The sequence below is a fragment of the Mchenga conophoros genome, linkage group LG3 (assembly GCF_057382185.1).
Source record: "Mchenga conophoros isolate Kocher_MC1m ecotype Shallow Benthic linkage group LG3, M_conophoros_male_GT1.1, whole genome shotgun sequence".
Classification (NCBI taxonomy): Eukaryota; Metazoa; Chordata; class Actinopteri; order Cichliformes; family Cichlidae; genus Mchenga; species Mchenga conophoros.
In genome coordinates this window covers 38,755,311-38,770,242 of record NC_140528.1, presented here as the reverse complement: position 1 = coordinate 38,770,242, position 14,932 = coordinate 38,755,311, and the positions used below count along the sequence as shown (strand labels likewise).

The window sequence follows — 14,932 nt, the reverse complement described above, 5'->3', positions numbered from 1 at the left end:
AGTTAATAATTTGTTAAATTATGTGACCCCATCTTTATATTTTATTTTCACTATATATGAAAGTTGCTAATATGTAAGAAATGTCTATTCTCTGAATCTGTAATATATGGTGCATTTTGTTTGTATGTTTATATTACTAATAAAAAAAAAACCTTGTGAAGCTCGGTCACGTGACCGCGCAGAAACAAATCACAGCAGAGCCGGAAAAGGAGGCGGAGCAAAGTGTGTGTGCAGGAGAGGAGTCGAGCAGAGAGAGCTGCTTTTTCATGAAACGGGAGTAAAGTAGTAAACTTACAGGAACATATACCACTACCAACGTTTGGATCGATGTCTGCATCGATCTGCACACCCTTGTCTCCTGGATCGTAGCTGAGATCAGCGTGAACCACGTGGGTCTCTGCTCCGTCTCTGTGTTTCTTAAGACTTCCAGCTTCATCACGGAGTTTCTCTCGGTTTGTGGGCTCATCTAAAGGTAAGCACCGAGCTAACTTTAATGTGGGTTCCGTTTATGTTGAGTTTAGCTCTGTTCAGAATAATAGATTGCTTGGGATACACTGGAGTTAGACAGACTGTAGAGTTTGTGATTGCTTGCAACAATATGAAATGGCGGTTGCTAGGGGGTAAGAATACATATAGAAAAATAGTCTTGGAGTATGAACAAAAGGATGGGGTGCAGGCAGGGCTCTAGAGTGCGACCAAATTGGTCGCTAATGCGACCAAATTTTTCAATGGTGCGACTAAAAAAAATCTTTGGGCGCACCACAACAACAAAAAAAATCTCTGCAACTCTCCGTGTGGTCAACAACAGACACACGTTATGCCCCTATCGTGGACTAAACCAATCAGAGATAGTCAGGGGCGGGACCTCTCTGATTGGCCGTGGTCCAGTTGAAAGTGCAGGTGGAGAGAGGGAGGTGAGTAGTTTGAATAAAGCGATATCGAATCATTAAATCCTGAATTGACTTTTAAATATAACTGTGTTTTGCCAGATTCTCAGATTAAAGCTCACAAAACTATTTCAACATCCACCAAACATTAAGTGAGAGCAGGTACACGGATTCCACGCAAAGACGTAAACACACACCGACGCATCAGAATCAGCTTTGTCTCTTCGGCCAAAGGAGCTTGCAAAGAAAAGCGTCTGGACTCCTATAAGTTGCTTGAAGACGTCTCACCTCTCATCCGAGAAGCTTCTTCAGTTCTTTGTCTTTCTCGGCTTTCTCACCCTACAGCCCGCAGACGGACTGTCGGAGCTCAGCGATTCTGCTGTGTTGGGTCAGCTCTGTGTTTACGTCTCCAACCAAATTGACTGAGCCAGCAGCAAAAGACGCAGCAAACTAGCTTCACATTTGATAAATGTTATCATGACTGTTTCTGATAAAATGAAGAGTAGACTGATATATTAAATATTCCTTTATTGGGTGAGAAAATCATACCATGTCATAACTGCTTTAAGTCATACAGAATAGATATCAGAGCCTTAAACAGGCTGACTTCTGCTAAATGGGTCAAACTGGGCAAAAAGTATACAAACACATATCATTATAGAATATGATGTAACACTATAGATCAACTTACCTCAGAATATATAAAGCATATAAACAATTACAGCAATGCGATGCAACAAACGCAGCAGTACTACTAATCCACAATATTCAAAGCTTCATATAACTGAAACAAACATGGGCACTTATTTTCAGGTCCATTCTGCTGCTGATACATACTTTAGGTTTCTGAATATTCTAAACATCACACACACACTCCTTTGTGCCTTTTGCTTTCCCACGTGTGGGACTAATAAAGGTTATCTTATCTTATCTTTGCCCTGTCCAGATGTTTTCCATAAAGGACAGTGGCTATACTAAAACCTATAGGTAAATGAATAACACAAACATAAACTAAATTCAATGTTAGTGCCGTCAAAGTCTGGGGTAAAACCCAGATGTGGCCATGTACAGCCAACATATATCAAACACTTCTGAGCTAAATTTTACAACAGACTGATAGATCTTTCCTCTCTATCTATGCAGTGTACTGTACTCTTTACTATTGTAGGGCAATAGACCCATTTAAAAAGTGTAAACCCTCTCAAAGGAATTTACAATTATCTTTACTGTGCCCACATCAGTGATTGGGGAAACCAAAACAATCACATTAAACACTGGAAGAACTACCTCATTCTTTAGGTGCTTCAGGCATGTTTGAGGCCAATCAAAAATCCCTCAATGAAATGTGACGAACCCAAAATCTTACCTATACCTCCTCCCTCACAGAGAGAATTATTATGACCTTGTTTTCTGCTTGATCGTCACCTAAGGATTTACATCCCTGATAAGGAGAAGGAGTTGCACTGTGTGTTCAATGTCTCCCATTACAATGGCCTCACTGTGTTAACATTCCACATGCATGCAAACTGGTGACAGGAGTGCTTTTACTATAGGAAAGTGAGAAAGTGATATTACTTTAACTAATGTGATGTGATTAAATATGTGATTAATACATGAGAAGAAAAATCTGCCTCCACAACACCTACAGGCCAGTGGACACTCTTTCACTGATGAGGATGTACACATCCTGGACAGGGAGGAACGCCGGTTTGCGTGTGGAGTCGAGGAGGCCATTTACATGAGAAGGGAAAGACCATCTCTGAATCGAGGAGGGGGCCTAAGGGGACATCTTTCGCCATCTTACAATGCTGTGATTGCAGCCATTCTCCAACTCTCTGTGAATGGTATTCATAGCTATTGATCACTGGTCTTTGATCAGTGGTCATGAGAATTTACATAATTATGATGAAGGAACTGACCTCCCAGCCCATTGTTCCTTCAGTGGTTCTAGTTACTGTTTATAAGATTGGGGAAACCTGCAGTCAGCTGAGACTGAAGAAGTCACTTGGATGAGTGACGAAGCGTTTCTCCCACTGAAAACGCTACGTCCAGATGAACAGAATCAACTTTTTGAAATTTACTTACCTGGATGATTGAGCATGCATCAAGAAGAATTTAGAATGGATTACCTTGCTGAATCCTTTTAGACAAGGGACTTAGGACTTACTATCTAATCGAGTCCCACATAGATGTTCTCCAGTGCCCATTGTAATGTGGAGAAGCTCACTTGATGATTGTTTTCCAGCAACACTGTTGTATAGCACTTTTAGTTCCAATCATGCAGGCCTGCTTAAAGGAGAACAGATTCTCAAACATAATTCTCAGTGCACTCCTCAAAAAAAAAAAAAAAAAGTAAAGAAAAGAAAAGAAAATACTAACAAATGTAAAGAATTTTAGGACTTGTCAAAGCATACTCTTCTCCTTAAACTGATAAATCAAACCAATACTTATTGACAGGTTCCACTGTATGTAGCCGCCAAATAATTCCCCAAACATTCATTCACCAGCCAGACACATTTCACACAACCCTAATGTCCTATTAGATAATAGGTTTATTCCCATGTAACCAGGTGTATGTCATGGTAAAGTCTCCCTCACACATTTGAATTTGAAGTTATTTATTTAAAAGAGACAGTGCAGTTTGACATAGTCCAAGTACAAAACATGAAACTGATTTGTAGCTATTGCTAATTTTCAACAATTGTCCCTTGTTGGGCTTACAATCAAAATAAATACATTTTACCATAAAACATACATTTTCATGAAGCCAAAATACATCGTAAATACAACTACAATTAATAGAAAATGAATAAAAATAAAATCATTAGTTAAAATGACTACATCTCTGATTTCCCTTTAACCAAACTTTAACCTTCAATGGAAAGGATCTGATGTCTGTAATCAATTTGATTTTGGTTGGATGGATATATATGTGTGTATATACAGTGGGGCAAAAAAGTATTTAGTCAACCACCGATTGTGCAAGTTCCCCCACTTAAAATGATGACAGAGGTCAGTAATTTGCACCAGAGGTACACTTCAACTGTGAGAGACAGAATGTGAAAAAAAAAATCCATGAATTCACATGGTAGGATTTGTAAAGAATTTATTCGTAAATCAGGGTGGAAAATAAGTATTTGGTCACCTCAAACATGGACAATCTCTGGCTCTCACAGACCTGTAACGTCTTCTGTAAGAAGCTTTTCTGTCCCCCACTCGTTACCTGTATGAATGGCACCTGTTTGAACTCATCATCTGTATAAAAGACACCTGTCCACAGCCTCAAACAGTCAGACTCCAAACTCCGCCAAAGAAGACCAAATTCGGCCAAGACCAAAGAGCTTTCGAAGGACACCAGGAAAAGTATTGTAGACCTGCACCAGACTGGGAAGAGTGAATCTACAATAGGCAAGCAGCTTGGTGTGAAAAAATCAACTGTGGGAGCAATCATCAGAAAATGGAAGACATACAAGACCACTGATAATCTCCCACGATCTGGGGCTCCACGCAAGATCTCATCCCGTGGGGTCAAAATGATCATGAGAACGGTGAGCAAAGATCCCAGAACCACACGGGGGGACCTGGTGAATGACCTGCAGAGAGCTGGGACCAAAGTAACAAAGGTCACCATCAGTAACACACTACAACGGCAGGGAATCAAATCCCGCAGTGCCAGACGTGTTCCGCTGCTGAAGCCAGTGCATGTCCAGGCCCGTCTGAAGTTTGCCAGAGAGCACATGGATGATGCAGCAGAGGATTGGGAGAATGTCATGTGGTCAGATGAAACCAAAGTAGAACTTTTTGGTATAAACTCAACTCGTCGTGTTTGGAGGACGAAGAATACTGAGTTGCATCCCAAGAACACCATACCTACTGTGAAGCATGGGGGTGGAAACATCATGCTATGGGGCTGTTTTTCTGCCAGGGGGACAGGACGACTGATCCGTGTTAAGGACAGAATGAATGGGGCCATGTATGGTGAGATTTTGAGCCAAAACCTCCTTCCATCAGTGAGAACTTTGAAGATGGAACGAGGCTGGGTCTTCCAACATGACAATGATCCAAAACACACCGCCCGGGCAACAAAGGAGTGGCTCCGTAAGAAGCATTTAAAAGTCCTGGAGTGGCCTAGCCAGTCTCCAGACCTCAACCCCATAGAAAATCTGTGGCGGGAGTTGAAAGTCCGTGTTGCTCGGCGACAGCCCCAAAACATCACTGCTCTCGAGAAGATCTGCATGGAGGAATGGGCCAAAATACCAGCTACTGTGTGTGCAAACCTGGTAAAGACCTATAGTAAACGTTTGACCTCTGTTATTGCCAACAAAGGTTATGTTACAAAGTATTGAGTTGTATTTTTGTTATTGACCAAATACTTATTTTCCACCCTGATTTACGAATAAATTCTTTACAAATCCTACCATGTGGATTCATGGATTTTTTTTTCACATTCTGTCTCTCACAGTTGAAGTGTACCTCTGGTGCAAATTACTGACCTCTGTCATCATTTTAGGTGGGGGAACTTGCACAATCGGTGGCTGACTAAATACTTTTTTGCCCCACTGTATAGGGAGTGCAGAATTATTAGGCAAGTTGTATTTTTGAGGAATAATTTTATTATTGAACAACAACCATGTTCTCAATGAACCCAAAAAACTCATTAATATCAAAGCTGAATGGTTTTGGAAGTAGTTTTTAAGTTTGTTTTTAGTTTTAGCTATTTTAGGGGGATATCTATGTGTGCAGGTGACTATTACTGTGCATAATTATTAGGCAACTTAACAAAAAACAAATATATACCCATTTCAAATATTTATTTTTACCAGTGAAACCAATATAACATCTCCACATTCACAAATATACATTTCTGACATTCAAAAACAAAACAAAAACAAATCAGCGACCAATATAGCCACCTTTCTTTGCAAGGACACTCAAAAGCCTGCCATCCATGGATTCTGTCAGTGTTTTGATCTGTTCACCATCAACATTGTGTGCAGCAGCAACTACAGCCTCCCAGACACTGTTCAGAGAGGTGTACTGTTTTCCCTCCTTGTAAATCTCACATTTGATGATGGACCACAGGTTCTCAATGGGGTTCAGATCAGGTGAACAAGGAGGCCATGTCATTAGTTTTTCTTCTTTTATACCCTTTCTTGCCAGCCACGCTGTGGAGTACTTGGACGCGTGTGATGGAGCATTGTCCTGCATGGAAATCATGTTTTTCTTGAAGGATGCAGACTTCTTCCTGTACCACTGCTTGAAGAAGGTGTCTTCCAGAAACTGGCAGTAGGACTGGGAGTTGAGCTTGACTCCATCCTCAACCCGAAAAGGCCCACAAGCTCATCTTTGATGATACCAGCCCAAACCAGTACTCCACCTCCACCTTGCTGGCGTCTGAGTCGGACTGGAGCTCTCTGCCCTTTACCAATCCAGCCACGGGCCCATCCATCTGGCCCATCAAGACTCACTCTCATTTCATCAGTCCATAAAACCTTAGAAAAATCAGTCTCGAGATATTTCTTGGCCCAGTCTTGACATTTCAGCTTGTGTGTCTTGTTCAGTGGTGGTCGTCTTTCAGCCTTTCTCACCTTGGCCATGTCTCTGAGTATTGCACACCTTGTGCTTTTGGGCACTCCAGTGATGTTGCAGCTCTGAAATATGGCCAAAGTTTTCCACACGCTTCTTGCGACCCTGTTGACTATTTTGATTGAAACACTTGATTGTTCGATGATCACGCTTCAGAAGCTTTGCAGTTTTGAGACTGCTGCATCCCTCTGCAAGATATCTCACTATTTTTGACTTTTCTGAGCCTGTCAAGTCCTTCTTCTGACCCATTTTGCCAAAGGAAAGGATGTTGCCTAATAATTATGCACACCTGATATAGGGTGTTGATGTCATTAGACCACACCCCTTCTCATTACAGAGATGCACATCACCTAATATGCTTAATTGGTAGTAGGCTTTCGAGCCTATACAGCTTGGAGTAAGACAACATGCATGAAGAGGATGATGTGGACAAAATACTCATTTGCCTAATAATTCTGCACTGTGTGTGTGTGTGTGTGTGTGTGTGTGTGTGTGTGTGTGTGTGTGTGTGTGGTGTGTGTGTGTGTGTGTGTATATATATATATATATATATATATATATATTTATTAGGGGTGCAACGATACACAAAATTCATGGTTCGGTTCGATACTTTGGTGTCACGGTTCGATATTTTTTCGATACAAAAAAATGTTCATGCATTTTTAATTTGTCATTTATTAAAATTATAAATATATATTTTAACTCAAAAGTACAGTTTTTAAATTTAACCCTAACCCTTGTGCGTGTTTTTTATTTTGACAGCGAATGCGCACCTGCGGACCACTTATGTGCAGCCCTGGTTATTTAGCTTGTCATATCGCAGCCACAGAAATTCTTTTGTCCATGAAACCATAAAGCTGCACTTTCTTTTTGCCTTATAGTCTGATTTGTCATAACTTCTCCGTTTTGTGGTAAGCTTTTCTTTGGCTGTCACTTCTTCACCCTGACCTGTCTTATTTGGCTCAGCAGAACTAAAATATATATCTGTCTGTGAAGGTTCTCAGTCATCCAGGTCATCGTAGTCAAATATAAATCCTGCTGCTTTTACACACGCACTCACATAAGCTCAGCGATTCTCTGCGCGATCAACCTCTCACATGTTTAAGCTGCGGGAGATTTCACTTGTCATGTTTGCATAGTAAGCTACCAATTAATAAGACGATGTCAGAGGAATTGGTGCGCAAATTATCATCACTCACAGATCAGTGCTGTCGCTCTCTATACACAGTTCGCACGATTGCAAAGTGAAAGCAAAAAAACAAGCGCAAATTCAAACGCGATTTCAATATGTCACATATTGACAGTGGCTCACCGATGCCAATGACATAATTACCCAGCTACATTTCCGAAAGAATGCAAAAGCATTGACATATATTTTTCCTTCCTACAATAGCCCGACGGGCAGGGCAGAGATAGATTTTGGTACCCCGACTGAAAAAATCGCTAGCCCCGGGACGTTGGGCTAGCGATATTGCAAGCCCTGTATCTGATTGAGGAATCACTCATCTTTGGAAAAGAGAGTTTATTACAGAGAAATGTCTCTTTCCAAAATAAAAGCTATACTATACGCTTCTTCTGGGCTATATTCTCAGCAGCATATTAAACAGCTGTCTAAATGACTCGGCTAAAGTTAGTAGCATGCTTGCTTGTTTTTTTTCTGCTTCCACTTGTCTTTGCACTAGGATGATGTCGGCGTAAGTGTGCAGTCATATTCGTTGTGTTCCCACTAGTGCTTTCAGGTTAATCTCGTTGAAATGACCTTAACGCCACAACACGGCAAATCTCCGTTAACGAGCTACCGCCGATCGCCCCGTGCATGGGGCTAGACGGCCAACACGTTAACGAGCTAACTGCGCTAACACACTAGTTCCCACCCATGTAATTGAGCATTGCATGGCACATCCAACATACTGTTTTACTTTAGTCCATGACTCGCTTACCTTCAGGGTCATACGTCACATGAAAACCAAAATAATTCCAAACGCCAGATCTGAATGAGGGTGGAGGAGGTCCATGTTACAAGGAGAGCTTAACTTCTGTCTCGCTAGCTTGCCCTGCGCTCTTCCTTCTGACGATGCTGTCTGTGTTGAGCGCTCAGTGAATCTGCGTTCGACTACTCCGCCTAGGCTGCACTGTTGACCCTAGGCGGAATAGTCGAACGCAGATTCACTGAGCGCTCAACACAGACAGCATCGTCAGAAGGAAAGTTGATAAAATAAATTACAAATTTTTTTATTGTTCGATACATATGCGTACTGAACCGAAAGCACTGTATCGAACGGTTCAATATCGATACAATATCGATCGATACGAATATCGTTGCACCCCTTTTTTATATATATATATATATATATATATATATATATATATATATCGCTGTCAAAATAAAATATATACACATATATACAGCTGAGTAACAGGAGGAGAAGAGTCTGGTGGTGCAGCAGAGGAATAATTTCAGCCATTTGGACTCAGCTCAGCCACTACAGAGGAAACAATGACTTCAACACAAAAGGTGAGAAAAACATCACAGTTACACTGTTATTCAAACTGTGTGTACAGCCGGTCGGTTTTTCAAAACCCGTTAACAGCAGCTTTGTCTTTTCCATCCTGGGCTCCTCCATATATACAGAATCTACATTCAGAACCAAAAACCAGAGAAGTTAAAAGAAAATAAAAAGATCATATTTTCTCTAAACACATTGAAACAACATTATCATCAGTTGAACCTTTTTCTGAAGTAAAAGAGTTTCTCTACTCGTCAATATTTCTTCAATAATTTCATTTTCATTACAACTCTCATTGTAGCACATCATTGTAATGTGATACTGTCACCAGAAGGTGGTGGAAACACACCAACAATGTGTTTGTTCTCACTTTAAATTCCACCAATGGAGGGAGTTTCAGTTTGTTCCACGACTGCATTTCACTCACGGCCTCTGTTTGTATCTCTGTCACTGCAGGACCAACATGGAGCGAGAAGTCAGCGCTCTCAGGAGGCCGACAAACCTCACAGAAGAAAAGGAGAGAAAACCTACAGCTGTGATGAGTGTGGGAAGGATTTTACCCGGGCTGAACACTTAAAACGACACCAAATCATCCACAGTGCAGTTAAACCTTACAGCTGTGAGTTGTGTGGAAAGTGTTTTACCCAGGCTGGAAACTTAAAAACACACCAACTCATCCACAGTGGATTTAAAGCGTACAACTGTGACCTGTGTGGAAAGTCTTTTACCCTGGCTCAAAGCCTAAAAAAACACCAAGTCATCCACAGTGGAGTTAGACCTTACAGCTGTGAGTTGTGTGGAAAGTCTTTTACCCAGGCTGGACACTTAAAAACTCACCAACTCATCCACAGTGGAGTTAAAGCATACAGCTGTGACCTGTGTGGAAAGTCTTTTACCCAGGCTGGAAACTTAAAAACACACCAACTCATCCACAGTGGATTTAAAGCGTACAACTGTGACCTGTGTGGAAAATCTTTTACCCTGGCTCAAAGCCTAAAAACACACCAACTCATCCACAGTGGATTTAAACCGTACAGCTGTGACTTGTGTGGAAAGTCTTTTACCCTGGCTGGACACTTAAAAACTCACCAACTCATCCACAGTGGATTTAAAGCGTACAACTGTGACCTGTGTGGAAAGTCTTTTACCCTGGCTCAAAGCCTAAAAAAACACCAAGTCATCCACAGTGGAGTTAAAGCTTACAGCTGTTACTTGTGTGGAAAATCTTTTACCCAGGCTGGAGACTTAAAAACTCACCAACTCATCCACAGTGGATTTAAAGCGTACAACTGTGACCTGTGTGGAAAGTCTTTTACCCTGGCTGGACACTTAAAAACTCACCAACTCATCCACAGTGGATTTAAAGCGTACAACTGTGACCTGTGTGGAAAGTCTTTTACCCTGGCTCAAAGCCTAAAAAAACACCAAGTCATCCACAGTGGAGTTAAAGCTTACAGTTGTGACTTGTGTGGAAAGTCTTTTACCCAGGCTGGACACTTAAAAAGTCATCAAGTCATCCACAGTGGAGTTAAGCCTTACAGTTGTGACTTGTGTGGGAAGTCTTTTACCCAGGCTGGAGACTTAAAAACTCACCAAATCATCCACAGTGGAGTTAAAGCGTACAGTTGTGACTTGTGTGGAAAGTCTTTTACCCTGGCTCGAAGCCTAAAAACACACCAAGTCATCCATAGTGGAGTTAAACCTTACAGCTGTGAGTCTTGTGGAAAGTCTTTTACCCTGGCGCAAACCTTAAAAAGACACCAAGTCATCCACATTGGAGTTAAACCTTACAGCTGTGACTTGTGTGGAAAGTCTTTTGCCCAGGCTGCACACTTAAAAAAACACCAACTCATCCACAGTGGAGTTAAAGCACACAACTGTGAGTTGTGTGGTAAGGCTTTTGCTCTAAATAGCGACTTACAGAGGCATCTAGTTACCCACTCTGGAATTAAGGCGTACAGCTGCGACTTTTGTGGAAAATGTTTCAGCGACATACGGTACCGAAATATTCACGTACGGATTCACACTGGAAATGATGTTTACTGCTGTGATCAGTGTGGGAAACTGTTTGCAACAGGTGCAAAGTTACGACGACATATGATTAGCCACACTGAGGAGAGACCATATAAATGTGACCTGTGTGAGAAGACTTTTAAAGCTCCACTTCAGCTGAATAAACACCAACAGATCCACACAAGAAAGTAACTCTACAAGTGCAGTTACTGTGAGGTATGTATTTAGTTTTTTTGTCTTGTAATTTTAACCTGATTGTTTGAAACAAGTCTGATCAGTAAACTTATGGAGTTATACTGAATGAACTGTTTGGAAAAATGAAGAATAATTTTCACTCAGTAAGCTGAGTGTTGTAATGTAAACAGTAAAATGTAATTGGACGTTGGCAGAGATGCTTTTTATTTCAGGCAACGTTCAGGATAAAAATGTTGAAGGAATTCCCCAACTTACAATGTCTTTGTTTAGATGTGGAGCAAAGCACATGAATCCATTTCTCAACCCTGTCGTCACTGTGGTGGTGGGAAAGAGTTTCTCTGTGATCTTTGTGGAAAAACTTCCAATCATCAACGGGACCAAAAACCACATCAACGTAGCCACACTGGAGACAAAATGAACTACTGCAAAGAATGTGGGAGAGGCTTCCACACACCAAGTACATTAAAATACATGAACTCTTCCACAGTGGGGTCAAAAAGCACATCTGTGACCAGTGTGGGTCATCCTTCACCACTGGAAATGAGCTCAATGAAAAAGCATAAGGGAATCCACACTGGAGAGACACCATACAAGTGCAGACACTGTGACAAAAGCTGGTCACAATCAGGTCATCGTAACAAACATGAACGTACACACATGGAAGTGAACTTCAGCTGTGACCAGTGTGACAAAAGCTTCAGGAATCTCAGTTCATACTCCGAACACAAACAATCCCACACTGTAAATAAACTGTTTCACTGTTACCAATGTGCAAAAGCCTTCACTTCATTATCTGCTCTGTGCAAACATCAGCCTGATCATGCAGGACTGAAATCACTGGATGTTAATAGGAAAATTGTGCTTAGTAGTCAGTATAATCTTTCAATGATACAAGTTTGCATATGGTAGAATGCTGCATGTAATCATTTGTGTGTAGAAGTATATAGTTGGTGGCATATTGAAAGAATGTCTCATCCTAGGAGGTCTGTAACATTCTAGGGTGTTCACCAGTGTTGGTCAAGTTACTTGAAAAAAGTAATCAGTAACTAATTACTGATTACTTCCCCCCAAAAAGTAATCCCGTTACTTTACTGATTACTTATTTTCAAAAGTAATTAATTACTTAGTTACTTTTTAAAAACACGATTTACAACCTGAAGAGGTGATGAAGCGATAGATCTTTCAGCCCAATTCTACTTTTTCTACATAATCCATCATACAAAATGTAATCAAATGGAAAAGTCTCATTTTTTTAAACTTGTTTTATCATTTTTAATCTTTTAACTTTATGCATCAAGCAAAAATTTAATTATATGCAACATTCTCTGACTGGAATAAATTAGTTTCACATTTAAACCTATTTTCTACACATTCCAGCACATAAAATAAAATATTTTTTGTGTTTACACTCACTCTTTCAAATAGATGCAAGTAAAAAACAGCAGAAAATAAATAAAGTCAAAGACTCAGCGGTCCTGTTGCTCTATTTTCACCTGTAAAGCAGGACTGAGGTAGGCGGAGGTTTACCCTGATGCAGGTGTGCCGCGGTCAGTTGAAGAATCCACGAGTTACTCTGTGAATTTCCCATTACGTCTTGGTGCTTGCTTGGAACTTTAGGGGTTTTTTTCGCTGTAAAAAGAAGTTTTCTTCCCACGCACGATGGACGCTAATGTTTTTGTCCCTTTTTATGGAATCAAACTCAAAGTAAGGTCAGTACTTCCACGCACGAAAAAAGTAATCAGATTACAGTAACGCGTTACAAGTAACGCGTTACTGCCCATCTCTGGTGTTCACCCCCACATCCTAGGAGCATGAGAGAGGTCGTACCTTCTCTTATTGTTTTACGGTAGGATTAACGTTGCTACAGTATGTCAGTTTTAGTTTAAGTGCTTTTTTACATATAGATGAACTGTTGGATTTTCCAGACCAGCAGGTTAAGGGAAGTCGTTTATGGGGCCACACTCTGACCCCACACACACACACACACACACACACACACACACCTCCACATTCCAATGTAAGGAACAAACGCTCCCTGAAGTATAAATAAAGACCAGGGCAGTTTCTCAGTGCGAGCCTCAGTGCTGGAGGCTGCCCTTGCTAGCAAGAAGTTCTGTGTGTTTTTCTTCTCTGAGTCTTTACTGAAGAAGTGTTTTAGAGTATATTTCTTAACACTGGATCACAATGAATCTGAAGAGAGAGAAAGATCCTCTTCTGGTTTCAGGGTCAGACTTAAAAACCTTGAGATCAGGCTCCACAGAGTTCAGATGGAATCTCCTGTAAAGAGTGTCAGCTGATGCCAAACTTGGATCTGATGAGGTAGCTCTGATTTCTGGAGCTGCAGTGAATAATCCTGAATGTTACATTTAGGAAGCGGCATGTATAGATATGTATATCAAGTTTATTATTTTTCCTTTTAGGGATTTTAATTCTTCCTTCATATTTAATCTTTTGCTGAGGTAAAATCTAATCTTAAATCATTTTCTCCCAAAACTGCAAATATTTTCACAGCAGTTGCTCTTAAATCCTCCAAAATGAACTAAATCTGTCCACCAGCTTTGAAACAACACCTGCTGTGACTTTATGTCCAGAAAAAAGAAACTCAAGCTAAACTGGTTTTGGGCTGTACTTTCATATAATGCCAGTTTGTACCAGAACATGAAGCAGTGAGTCAGTGTAACATTTATTTAATTAGGCAAAGACCACATTCATATTCACAGTGGCAGCAAAGAAATGTTGAAAGTTAAAAACAGCAGCACACATCAGGGCCATTTTAAAGATCACAGGTGACTACTTTTACTTAATTCAAATTCCTTCACATTTTTTCCTCCTTTCACTTTAGTGTATTTACTGTATCCTTGAAGTCCACATGTTGTTTTTTAATGAATTCATTTTGATCCACATGTTCTGCAGCTGTTTTCCTGTTGATTTGAAGTTTGTATTATGAAATCCTGATAATGTTAAAGCGTTAGTTATATTTGATGAACTCTGTAACGTTTGTCTTATTAAACAGTGTAACTGCTCCTGAAGGTTTTTCATGTTCGAAGTAGAATGAAGGGCCATGCTCCAACTTATGTTCAGCCAGTATTTTAATCTTCTTTTCACCAGCAAACACCGTGAAAAACTGGTGAAATGATCAATGAAAAACACGGATATTACATCAGGAGAACAAAAATTCAAATAAAACATGCACACAAAGTAAATGCACCAACATACCGTGTGCGCCTTTCTACTGAACATTCATGAGCAATTGTAGTCAATATCTTCAATATTTCCACCTTTTACACAAGCCAGCATTCTCTTTCTGGCTCGAGCATGCGCACCACAAAGCGTCACACTCAGGCCCACCAGTAGGTGGCGACAACACAACATGAATCCAGATTAAACACCAAATTTTGAACATTGCAATCACATAATAATTACATTTCAATGCGACAGCTACAAACAGTTTGGTGTGAAAAATGAAGAAATGGTCTCAGAACAAGTAGTTTGAGCCCTGATTTCTGATTCAAACTAATTTAACTGTTTTCAGTGGTACATGTGGAGGTTTATCACAGGAGGAGACACACCGACACATATTTCCTTTCAATTTGGTTTTCTACTTGTTTTCTATCTTTTTAGTTAATTAACTGATTTTAATTCTCAGATTTTGCCACCTAATTCATTATTTCCAAAGATATGCACGTGGCACAGTAACAGTATCTTTAGCAGTAGCTTGGGACCTGACGGTAAATGTTTACTTTG

General features: G+C 40.4%; 1 protein-coding gene across 3 annotated transcripts; it reads left to right on the top strand.

Moving 5' to 3' along the window:
• The first annotated feature begins 232 nt into the window (after window positions 1-232).
• Window positions 233-14,211, top strand: LOC146578548 (uncharacterized). Of its 3 annotated transcripts, none has more exons than XM_085268668.1 (4): window positions 233-472; window positions 8,883-8,988; window positions 9,437-11,209; window positions 11,459-14,211. In XM_085268668.1, the coding sequence occupies exons 2-3, from the start codon at window positions 8,971-8,973 to the stop codon at window positions 11,183-11,185; spliced, it is 1,767 nt and encodes a 588-aa protein (XP_085124794.1). In that variant the 5' UTR covers window positions 233-472; window positions 8,883-8,970; the 3' UTR covers window positions 11,186-11,209; window positions 11,459-14,211. The 3 variants fall into 3 exon arrangements, with proteins under 3 accessions (XP_085124794.1, XP_085124795.1, XP_085124793.1); XM_085268669.1 differs by having other exon boundaries at window positions 11,401-14,211; XM_085268667.1 differs by having other exon boundaries at window positions 9,437-14,211.
• The last annotated feature ends 721 nt before the right edge of the window (window positions 14,212-14,932 follow it).